This window comes from Protomyctophum bolini, assembly GCF_963924005.1.
Source record: "Protomyctophum bolini genome assembly, chromosome: 3".
NCBI lineage: Eukaryota > Metazoa > Chordata > Actinopteri > Myctophiformes > Myctophidae > Protomyctophum > Protomyctophum bolini.
The window spans coordinates 30,106,498-30,118,622 of record NC_137864.1 but is presented as its reverse complement, the minus strand read 5'-3'; the positions used below and the strand labels follow the sequence as shown (position 1 = coordinate 30,118,622).

The 12,125-nt window shown below is 43.1% G+C and overlaps 1 protein-coding gene across 1 annotated transcript in view; it reads left to right on the top strand.

The window, feature by feature from the left end:
* Nucleotides 1-3,678, top strand: part of LOC308312366 (solute carrier family 2, facilitated glucose transporter member 9-like) — a gene marked incomplete at both ends in the record, with an annotated part of 21,430 nt that extends 17,752 nt beyond the window's left edge. Inside the window, 3 exons of the mRNA XM_080758971.1 lie at nucleotides 401-476; nucleotides 2,505-2,632; nucleotides 3,439-3,678. Coding sequence (XP_080615097.1) covers nucleotides 401-476; nucleotides 2,505-2,632; nucleotides 3,439-3,678 — 444 coding nt within the window. The remainder of the gene's footprint in view (nucleotides 1-400; nucleotides 477-2,504; nucleotides 2,633-3,438) is intronic.
* Nucleotides 3,679-12,125: the final 8,447 nt, after the last annotated feature.

The following is a 12,125-nucleotide window of genomic DNA, read 5'->3' as shown; positions in this document are numbered from 1 at the left end:
ACATTCACTGACATGGCATGTGCAAGGTCTAACTGACTAGAAATAATTTCCCCACGGGGATTGGGGATTAATACATCTTCTTAATCTTCCCCTTAATCCCTGATTACATAATGTAGAGTGACAAGGTGCATAGGCCTACAGTATAATTTCCTGGTAGGATAGCAAACCAGTACTATGAGGTTCCACAGGCCAAGTGAATGCAGTTAACTACTAAACCAGTGGTAAGGTCCCCAATGACCAGGGAATGAATTAATGAATACGTTGCACTCTATTGTATTCTACTGTACTTTGCTATGGTTCATCGCATTAGACTTCTTTATACTTGTAAACGAAACGGCTGTGCAATGTATTATACTGTTAGTTTGATGATTTTCATGGTGTCTTGTTCTACTGCCTTCAGAGCCAGATTGCCTTCATGCGCTACATCAGTGTGCTCTGTGTGGTGGGAATCATCGCTGGGTTCTGTATAGGACCAGGTGAGAATGATGCTGATGTTTTTACTCATCTGTCTGTTCTTTCTTCTCGATTTTAATCACAAATGTGGTCATTGCTTGTGACCAGAGGTTTACAATTACAAAACATAAGCAGTAGGCTATCAGTTAATAGAGGATCCCATCTATTAAAGTCTTAATTTTATTCACAATCCATGCTCTTAAATTAGAACCATCATTTATTTTAATAATGATCTTGAGTTATTCTGTTCGAGCAGTGTGTCACTTTTCTCAAACAGTGAATCTACTTTTGACTGAAACTCTTCTACCCTTTCAATCCATATGTTTTATCAGAGTGGTCTGACACAAGTTAACACTGACCCCTGCTGGAACCATGTGGAAATGTATGGACTATTAGCTAGCTCAGCCACTAGCCTTACCCTCCCTCCCTGCTCATCTCTCTTTCCACAGAAGAGATATTGTATTTCATTAGTCTTGTAAATGAGCAAGTCATAATTGCCACACTACATCCATTCCTGCAGCCATTTTGTACGCTGAGCGAGTGAGTTGAGCGAAGTGAATTAAGAGGCTATAGTTTACGGCGTCGTCAGGGAGCCATGTTGAGGGGGCCGTGAGAGAGGGTGATGAATGGGAGGGAATCTGGTTTACATATCGTCATTCGTCAAGACAGCAAAATCTATACCTCTGCACGCAGAACGAGGATTTCTGTTGCTGCAATTAGATTTTTAATGGCTCATTGTTCATAACCTCATGGTGATGAATATGGTTTTGTTTGGACAAAACCTTGCATGCACAACGAAGAACCCCTCATTGCGTATACCACAGATGTTGACAAATTATGGTCTACTTATTGGCTTGACAATATTAAACCTTCTTCGCAATTATCACAGCCAGATAATGAGGAGTTCATTCGAAAGAGCTCCATCATTAGAACTTTTACTAATGCATATTCTTCCTACATAGCTCTCAGAGTTATAACAATGACAAATTGTGGTGTGTGTTTTAAATCTACCCAGCCACCACATAGATTATAAATGTCAAGCTAACAAACTGGATAAGACCTAGCTAAATTATGTTGTTTATATACAGTACATTGTAGTATTGGAGTTGGTCAAGTTGCCAAACCAAACATTTCCCCTCTCATGTTATAACCACTGAGAAGCACACAAGACCAGCTAGATTCATGTAATGTATTGGGTGCATAAGAAGTTATCATGTTTAGTATTATATTCAGTTGGATGACTAATATAGGATTATTCATGAAGGGATTGTTCATAAAGAAGCTGAGAGGATCGAGGGCAGTGTCAGTGAGTACTATGACTAAAAAAGACATCGCATGGACATTGGATGCACCTGGGATGTATCCTCAGTGATGTATCCTGAGGTCAAACGGGGTTTCGGGTCTACCAACATCATACCCCTCACTCAGGCGACCCAGCTGGGATGATCAAGTCCCGACTTGCGTCCCAGTAGCTACCCTCAATCAGTCCCACTAGGGCAAAACCAGGGCCACACAATCCGTTGGAACTACTCCAGAACTACTCTGCCAGGGCTGGGAGGTACACTTCTGGCGCATGGAAGGACTAGGCTCTGTGGGTTGTCTCCTGTCCTGGCCCCTCCTACGTCTCACCCGGTCCACTCCTGCTCTGAATACTATCAAAGGAAGTGTGAATACTATCAAACTGAAGAAATACTAGTGGTGATACTTTGGGTGTTTGCAAGACAAGTGTGTTGCCACATAATCGACCTTGATATAATGTGCGTGCGACTGTGTGCGCGTGCATGGCATGCGTGCGTGGGTGCATGCTAGCATGTATGCATGCATGAATGTCTGTGTCGTTGAATGTATGGAATTGGTGAAAGTAGAAACATTATTGATTCATTATTGAACATTTGTGATATCGATATCTGAAATTCTACAAATACAGCATAAAGAACACTGAATTACTCTTCCTTACGGTGCGTGCATGCGTGTGTGTGTGTGTGTGTGTGTGTGTGTGTGTGTGTGTGTGTGTGTGTGTGTGTGTGTGTGTGTGTGATTTCCTCATCCAGCCGGCGTTCCCTTCCTAATGACAGCTGAGCTGTTCACACAGTCCCACCGTCCAGCTGCCTACACCGTGGCCGGTTGCCTCAACTGGCTCTCCAACTTCACCATCGGCTTTGTCTTCCCCTTCCTGCAGGTCAGAATGCAGATCATTCTTTAATGCTATCAATCAATAATAATTTCTCTGCATTCTTCTGCCTACACATGTGTCACACCACACGTTATGTTTCATTCAGGACGTGATCTGTGCCATTTTGAAATAGGGCTAAACAGTCCGTTGAAAACAATGGGAACCAGTGCAGAAGTCGTCAAAAGTCAGGGTTTTTCGGTGAAAACTACTAGTTTTCGTTATTCTTTTCATTACACAGTTGTTTTATCAACTTTACTTTTTTTAAATGTCAGTGTCAGCTGACTACTTTGAAGGGCTTTCGCCAAGTGTGTTAGCTCGATATAAACAAAAGTTGGCGCCCCTAAAACCTGTAGGCCTATGTGAGTGTTGATCTTCTCTCCGGTTCCTTTTCGTGGCTGCGGGGAACAATTGGGCGTCCCATTTTTATCTCTTACTAGAGCGGTGCCCGAGGTTGGAAATGCATGCCCCACTCAGTTATTATGTCTGTGTCCCTTTTATGCCCATATATGGAGTTATTTATCAGGCATTCCCAAATACGGAGTATATGCAGATGTGGATTACAGACGTACGTACACACGTATGTACACACAGAGTCGAGGTGCATTTATATTAGGATAGATATAGAGTTGCTACTGTTTTTGCAGCTCCCAACACTACAATATTTGACCATAGTGTTGCTGTAGGACGAAGAAAAAACATAAAATGTAGGTTCCATAATACTGATTTATACACACGCAGATCAGAATAAATAAATCCTTATGTGTGATATAATATATGTAATATATGTGATATAATATATGTCTCCGTTGCAGATGTCAGCAGGGGCGTACTGCTACCTGGTCTTCTGTGCCATCTGTATGTCCGTGGCGGCCTACACCCTCTTCATCATCCCGGAAACCAAGAACAAGACCTTTGTGGAGATCAGTCAGATGTTCGCTGCCAGGAACGGGATGGCGGACATCATCATGAACGATGTCGACAGCACCGAGGTGGACGACAACGGACACCTGAAGTTGGCCAGGATGTACCCTAACGGATATGGCACCTTGTAGGACAAAGGAGAGGCGTGTGGGAAAAGAGAATTCTCCTCTCCATGTTGTTTGTTTGCTTACAGTGATTTCATTAGATGAACAAGAGGGGTAAAGCAGAACTGGAGATAGGAGACTTATTACTGCTTTAGGAGATTGCAAAGAACAGTGTTACAATACTTACACAGACAGACACACGCGCACCCTTGCACGCACGCACGCACGCACACACACACACACACACACACACACACACACACACACACACACACACACACACACACACACACACACGCAGTAGTAGTACTGATTGGGTCTTGTGACTCAAAGGCTTTCAGGAAGAAACAAAAAATACCTACACAGGGCATATTTGCATATTATAACCACACCTGGGTGTCTATTAGAGTAATGTTAACTCCATAGACACAAACAAAACAGAAAAAGTACAAAACTATGGCATCCCATCTTCAAGTGCTATTTGTACATCTCGTTTTAACCACCTTCACTGTGGCTTAAAAAAAAAAGGTTTCCCTTTTTTTTAACCTCAAAATGCATCATAATGCAACCGGTTGTGAGCTTGTTATTTTGGATATCCAACATTTAAAACATACAATGAGTGGTATAACCATGTCATACTATCCCATCATTATTTTCAACAAAATACATTTCTACACATTCAGCACTGTAACATTTATTTATTTCAAACATGCACAATCTGCATGTTCTGAAGTGTTATTTAATTTCCCCCTTCCATTTCAACAGTGTATTTCTACTGTATTGTACTGTACTGTACTCCAACTACTGTATGCACGGTAAATAGAAGTCACACTATCACGTGTGTCAAACAGCCTCATCCGTAACATGTTAATCCATTTGGCTCCATCTCAGAGCCATATTCAGTCTGTTTGCTCTCACCCAGTAAAGTCCTCAGTGTTATTGTTACTCTCTCTGAGAGAGAGTAACAGTTACTCTATCTCTCTGAGATATAGTAACTGTGGGGGTTAGTGTGGGGGTTACTCTCTCTCTCTGAGAGAGAGAGTAACACCCACCCTAAGCTGACCGGAGCCTATACTGTATGTAGCCAGAAATGCTGCTATATTTGCAGAATAGGTATACTAGTGTTCATACAGTATACGGTTAAATTAACACTCAGGATTTTGCTGTGCACTGGTGTCAGATACCTCAGCCTGTGCTGCATTCGTTTCACTTTGTGGATCGTTCTCCGTGATCTGTTTTATGTCCCTTTGTTGACTTTATTTTACAGTAGCCTTATTCCATATTATCAAAATATAGGAGGATTGTATTGTGGTGAAGGGGATTATTGTAGGTGCACAGAAGTGCCTGAGTATTTAATGAAAATGTACTTACAGTCTTACACGTTTGTTACAATACACTTACAAGTGTAAGTACCAAATGGATCAACATAATTATTGTTGTACTTCCATTATACTGTTCCATCAATATAAAGATAGTGTCTGTTCAGGGGGTGGTACTATCTTTCACTTGTAATACATTACTTTTCCAAAAGTATGAATATAATAGAATAAGTATAGCTGTAAAGTAAAGCACCAGCATAGTGTGTTGTTTCTCCACAGTTCCATTTCCCTGCTCAAAGATCATGTCACACTGTATGTTTACACTGTTTTCAGCTCAGGACTGAACGAGCAAGAACTTGAGCATGTACTTTAGTTTGTTTGTTTTGTTTAATCTGATGATTGTTTGAGTCTCTTATTCATCCATAAGAGAGCAGGTTATTGTGACTACTGTAGTAGTCCATATCCAAAAGGATGGCAGGACACGCTACTCCTGTCCAAAGACAATATGCACATGAAAATGGTTGTTAAAGAGTTGTAATTTATAAATGCACCATGTCTTAGCTGTACAATTCATTTTAAGTGACTGTGACTATGTCTGAAAAGATTTTTATCTTGAGTTACTGTACGTACATTGTATATATTATATTGGAGATAGTGATACTTAATGAGAACGATTCAATTGAACCTTTACTGTAGATTTGTTCAGGAGGAGTGTGTATTGTATCTCTAGATAAATGTTTGAATGTGAAAGAAAACACGTTTTGCTGATTCTTGCTAAACTACTGTACAGTGTACACTGCTGTGTAAAGTGCTGAATTTCTTTTAATCATTTTGAATTTAATCTATTAATTTGTCCTGTAGCTATGAATCATCTACCAATTTGAGTCAAGAATGCACTTAATTTGAATAATATAAAAAGCTCTTGGTTTGAGACAGATCGACCAAGTCACCAACAGACAAAAGTGTATAGCACTGTGCTGCTGCGTTCAAACGGGCAGATGCAAAGATACAGTTTACCATTAATTTTCAATGGAAGCCAGCAACATGAAGATACAAAGATACATCCAACGTTTGTAGCTGCTGCAAAAACTACAACAGCTACAAAGCTACAAAAAAATTGAGCTGCATGGTTTCAACTTCAGCTACAAATATACAAAGCTACAAATACACTGTGTATCTTTGTATCTTTTGCATCTGCCGGTGTGAACGCAGTATAACTGTGTGGTCACAGCTAAATACTATATTGAGATAGCTGTGATTGACCGCTCTATGATTCAGAAGAATAATATTGAGATGGCACATTGACAGTTCAGTCAGACAACTCACAGAATAGATTTAACCAATATTTATTATAGAATGAGAATACAAGTGTGCATATGATATTTATCTTGCCGTTCGGCTCTGCTGCATTTACTCCCTGCTTGGCACGATTAACCATCATAAACATTAAAGGACAACTTTAGTTTTTTTCAACCACGGTTCATGTTTTAGGTCAGTGATACTCAACCTCAGGCCCGCGGGCCACATCAGGCCCGCGGGACCATTATGACTGGCCCACCAATGAAAATCTAAAAAAAAGAAGAAAAAAAAATCTGGAAAAAATCTGAATGAAGTTATCTTTAATTACATTATTATAAGTAATACTATTAGAGTTGTACTATTACTCGAACGAAAATAAAAGCTTGGGGGGGGGGGGGAGATGCAATGCAAATGAAAGACATATACTGTGTATCCCTATTCCCTGACATAATTTTATAGCTAAACGGACAGAATTCTATTTTATTTGAATGATGAAACCCAGCTGCCATTAATAGTTGGAAATGGAAATGGAAATTGCGGAAATGGAAATGTTGTCGGAAAAAAGGCCGCCTCCCGTCAAAAACAGCTAAAATCCCTAAAATGAAAGAAAGCAGCAAATGAAAAGAAATGAACACTCATCTTTTACTTTCTCTCATAACAACCTAAAACATGAACCTTGGTTGAAAAAAACTAAAGTTGTCCTTTAAGAGCAGGGAGATAGATATACAATGAACCCCCCATGGGGAACATAAGTAACAGAGCCCACCGGTGGTGCTGGGGTGGTGGTGGGAGCAAACATCACATAACAACCGGGAACCATAGCAGAAGGAAGGCAGGAAGAGCATGCAGACTAGTGAGCTTAAGTAGCCCGCCCAATTGGTCAGCTGACTGCCACATCAGCGAATGACGTGTGGGACTTGCACACACTTATACACCCACATGTTAACCCCTTGAGCATAGAATGCGCCTTTGAGCACGGCATGAACCCCCTCGAGTGTGATTGACTGGACTAACTCTGCAAGCTACGTGTCATTTACTGTTTACTTAATGCACTTTAAAGCACAGGGTTTCTCTGCACTGCAAAGACGAATAGCAGTTACTATACCTTTTTGTGTTCCAAATGGTCAAAGGTCAAGTCAATAACATTTCATATTTATATCTGTAAAGAGCACCAAACAATTATAACTGTCCACATCTAATGTACAGACTGTTATGCCATGGCATGGGGATTGGAGTGGACGATAGGAAAGGAAATGATGCCCCTCTCCCATCATCTTCTGCTGTCTTTAGGCTGGCTGTTCCATCTGTCACTCCCTGCAGAAGGGCCTATAGGAAATCCTGTCTGGGGCAGGGTGGATAAATGTTGTCACTCCCTGCAGAAGGGCTAGGAAACAAGAAATAATGGGACTTGTACAGTGAACACTGTAAGAGAAATAAAGACATTTCTGTCACTGATGGGGTTTTGAGAGTGAATAATGAATGTTGCCATACCTTTCTTGGTGAATCTAGTAATCTACTGTACTTATTCATTCAAGTGGTCAACAGAAGTGAGCTACTATATACTGCAAGGTCAAACATGCGAGAATTTGTTGAGTTATACATTGAAAATGTTTCAGGGCTTGGAGGTGAAATATGGAAGTGATGACTACAGCATTCTTAAACAAACTATATGTCACAGACTTTGTTTATGAACGCGCTCAAACTCACACACACAACCACCAGCCAAGAATAATGTTACAGTAAAGATTCTGTGTAATGTCACAGAACGGTGGTGCATGTAGTGTTGTGCATGTGTGTGAATGCTCGTGCACGAACAGGGCTCACACCCCTGTACAGGCATAAACTATAAATCAAGCAAATAGCATCACAGGCTGGAAAAGGCAACATTCCAGCAGATAAAATGCTCTCCCACACAACAAAGCCACACTCACCGCGTAATTAATTGCAACAAATTACCTCTTCCTCACCCTGCCAGCCCCTGCCTCCATCCTTTCACACTGCTCTACACACACCCACACGCACGCACGCACTCACGCTTGCGCGCACACACACATGCATGCACGCACGCACGCATGCACGCACACACACACGCACACACACACACACACACACACACACACACACACACACACACACACATCACTGCAGATGTTGGAACTGATCCGTGCATACCACACACAGCAACAGAATCCCTCTCCCCTGTCACACGCACGCACGCACGCGCACACACACACACACACACACACACACACACACACACACACACACACACACACACACACACACACACACACACACACACAGACACACACACACACACACACACACACACACACACACACACACACACACACACACACACTCACCCCCACACACTCTGCCACCCTTCATAAGTGCTTTAATGTGGCTTATTGCGGTGTGTGCAGCTCCCCTTAGCCGTGGAAATATTCGCTTGACGGATGTGCTTTGTCGCTGGCTCTCCCCCTACGGAGGGAGGAGGGAGGCTGTCACCGAGGAGATGATAACATTAACAGGGAGGCAAGGCGATGACAAATGCCCGTTATCAGCGAACGAGGCCGGTGACAAATCGAACGGCGGACGCCCAGGCAGGCCCCGGCGCGCCGTAATAAAAAAGAAGATGGATGGCAGCACTCAGACAGGGGCCCTGCGTTAATGCGATTTCCACTGCTCTCCCTGACTCCCAATTAAGGCTGGGGGAGGGGAGGGTGAGGAGGGGGGGCAAGGAGCCACAGAGAGAGAGAGAGAGAGAGAGAGAGAGAGAGAGAGAGGGGATGAGGGGAGTCTGAATGGCTGGGGGAGAAAATGGAGAGATGGAGGGAGGGACAGAGCGAAGGGAAGGTAGGACCAGGGAAAAGAGATGGGGAGAATGAAGTGGGGGGTTGCATGGAGGAAGGACAGGGATGGTGTAGCGTGGAACCATGAGAGAGAGGTGGAGAGAGAGGAGAGAGAGGGAGGAGAGAGAGATAGAGGGAGGAGAGAGAGAGATAGAGGGAGGAGAGAGAGAGATAGAGGGGGAGAGGAGATGTCAATAAAAGAGGGGAGTGGATGAAAGTAATGGCAATGAAGGGGAAGGGAGAAAAGATTAGAAAAACACACACAGCGTTAATTATCTGTGGATCCAAACTACCCGTCCTCCATCCCCAAGGCCCCTCCCCTCTCTCTCTCTCTCTCTCTCTCTCTCTCTCTCTCTCTCTCACACTTGTTCTTCAGTCAGTCAGGCTTGTCTTCCTATATGGAGATGAAGACACCTCCACTGAACCTCTCTCTGTCATCTGTATAAGTGTCTATCTATCTATCTATCTATCTATCTATCTATCTATCTATCTATCTATCTATCTATCTATCATAGCCAGATGGGCGGAAACTATGATAATGCATAATGATAATGGAAACTAGGTATCTAGTTCAATAACTGTAACCATAATAAATAAACATAACATAACTATGATAGCGAACAGGCATGTTGAGTCAGAGATGCGTGGCGTGCCATCAACCAGAATCCTCTTGACAGGGGGGTTATATAGGAATAGATCAGTGGCAAGATGGCAGGAACCAGGAGCCACTCAGCAGTATCCACAAGAAACGGACAGTAAAGAAGACCCCTCAAATAGTTGAGGACAACACACACACCCTCCACACCCCCTACGAAGTACGAACTAATGCCCTCAGGCCGGGGATACAGAGCTTCAAAACTCACTAAAAGGGGCTCAGCTATAGCTTTGTGCCTATACCTCCATCAGACTGCTGAATGCCTACCGGTAGGCTGAATTCCCCCCCATTGGACTATATACTGTACATATTACACTATATTACAGTATATTATATTATCATCATCTACAGCATTTAGAATTGATTTTAATATATTAGTTTTTGAGTTGTGCAACCATAGGGTGATTTTTAAAGTCGTTTTTATAGGTTTTATTGTGATTTTTTTGTTGTCTTTTTAACCACTGCATAAAATAAGTTTCCGAAAGGAAAAATAAAGTTCTTTGAGTAGAAGTTTGAAATCTATGTTATGTTTATCACATGTATTCCGAGCCTCACAGAAGGTGCACATTCTGTTGTGACTGGAATCTCTAAACTATTGAGGGGTGCCTACTGCCTATAGCTGATTGATTAAAACATGGGGAGCATCTTGGGTGGATTGCTATTCCACTGTGGTTGGTTGATTAGATGTCCATGGGTGGAGTCTGCAGGGTATATAATGGGAAAAATAGATGACGACAAAAAATGGATAATTGTATAACTATACTATACACCTTCCATGAGCATGCACTCACACTCGGTCATTCGAGAATGTGTTGCATCACATAACGTCAGTGTCCGAATGTAATTACATTGTGGATTGTTTATTAGTTCAACCTAGCGGTATTTAGTGCACATATTATTTAAAGACCTTCACGTAAGTTATGTGAAGTCCACAAGATGGTCGCTGCAGGTCACATATTTTGGCAGGTCACCAATTTCACTGTATTGCCACCATGCTTGAGTGACCGAGTGTGAGTGTGCGAGTGGCTGAGATTTGGGGTATTGGAATGAGTCGCTCATTTCCACTTGTGGCACAATGCATGCTGGGAATCAGCCTGCTGACCTATCCACTCTATATGTTTTGTGTGAGTACTGAGTACTGTATTGATCAGGGAAATTGTCTGAACATAAAACACTGCAACAAAAATAAGTAACCACTAACCATATCACTATCTTCAGAAGTTTAACAACAGCTTCTCTATATGTTATTATTACGACCACTTGGCCGTAGCAGCTCTCTGATTAGCGGCACCAGGTGGGTCAGCACCCAGCTGGAACCAGAAGAAGAAGAAAAAAAACTGCACGCTCCTGTGGTTTCCTATGAGCCTCAGGAAGATTCAAGACTTGCTCCCTAAATCACATCTTATAAAAGCAGGGCTGTCAGACAGACAGGCATGCAGTGGCCTACAGGCAAGACACAGAGCCATACACATGAGCTATGACCCCTGTCTGAACACAAAGGACCGCTCCAACTGGCCCTGTCCAAGAACCCCAGATGCTGTCGCCTTACTAAGAGGATGAGCAGAGGATACTGAGAAATTGCCCTGGGACGATGACAGGGGAGGGGAGGCATCTGCGTGCTCCCCCCAATACCCATGGGCTGCCGTTTTGTCACCCTGACAGTGTGTTTTATAAAAACGGGGCAGAGAATTCCTGAAGCTTCCAGAAGACTGCGGAAGGCGAGGCCATATATCTCTCGCTATTACAGCCAAGCTTGGAGGAGAGAAGGAGAGAGAGAGAGTGAGAGAGAGACCCAGAGAAACAAGTAGAAAGTGAGGGGAGGCGTTGGGAGAGAGGTAAAGAGAGATAGAAGGAGGACGGGGCGGGGGCGTGAAATGACAGTGAAAAATTGCCGCCTTGTGATTCAGTGGGAGAAAAGGGAACAGGTCCTAAAGAGGGACAGACAGAAGATAAGTCTCTGTGGTAGGGGCCCCGCTGGGGGCCCGCAGTATTCCAAATCAGAGACAGACACACACTTGTCAGAGACGTCAAGCTAATGCCTCACCACACATGGTAAAGAGACAGTAAAGAGAGAACACAGCCTGTCCTCCTTGCCGGAGAGAACAAATGCAAAGATATTAGGACCCCAGAACAAGGAGTTGTGCGTGTGTTGTGTTGCGAGTGTGTCGATATTAACCCACACATTGGATGTGTGAAGGCGTGCGACGCCACTCAAAACTTGAGACGGAAGGAGATGAGAGGAGGGAGGCATGCCCCCCCCCCTTCACACACACACACACACACACACACACACACACACACACATAAACTCACACCACCACTACCAACCGGATCATCATTAAGTTG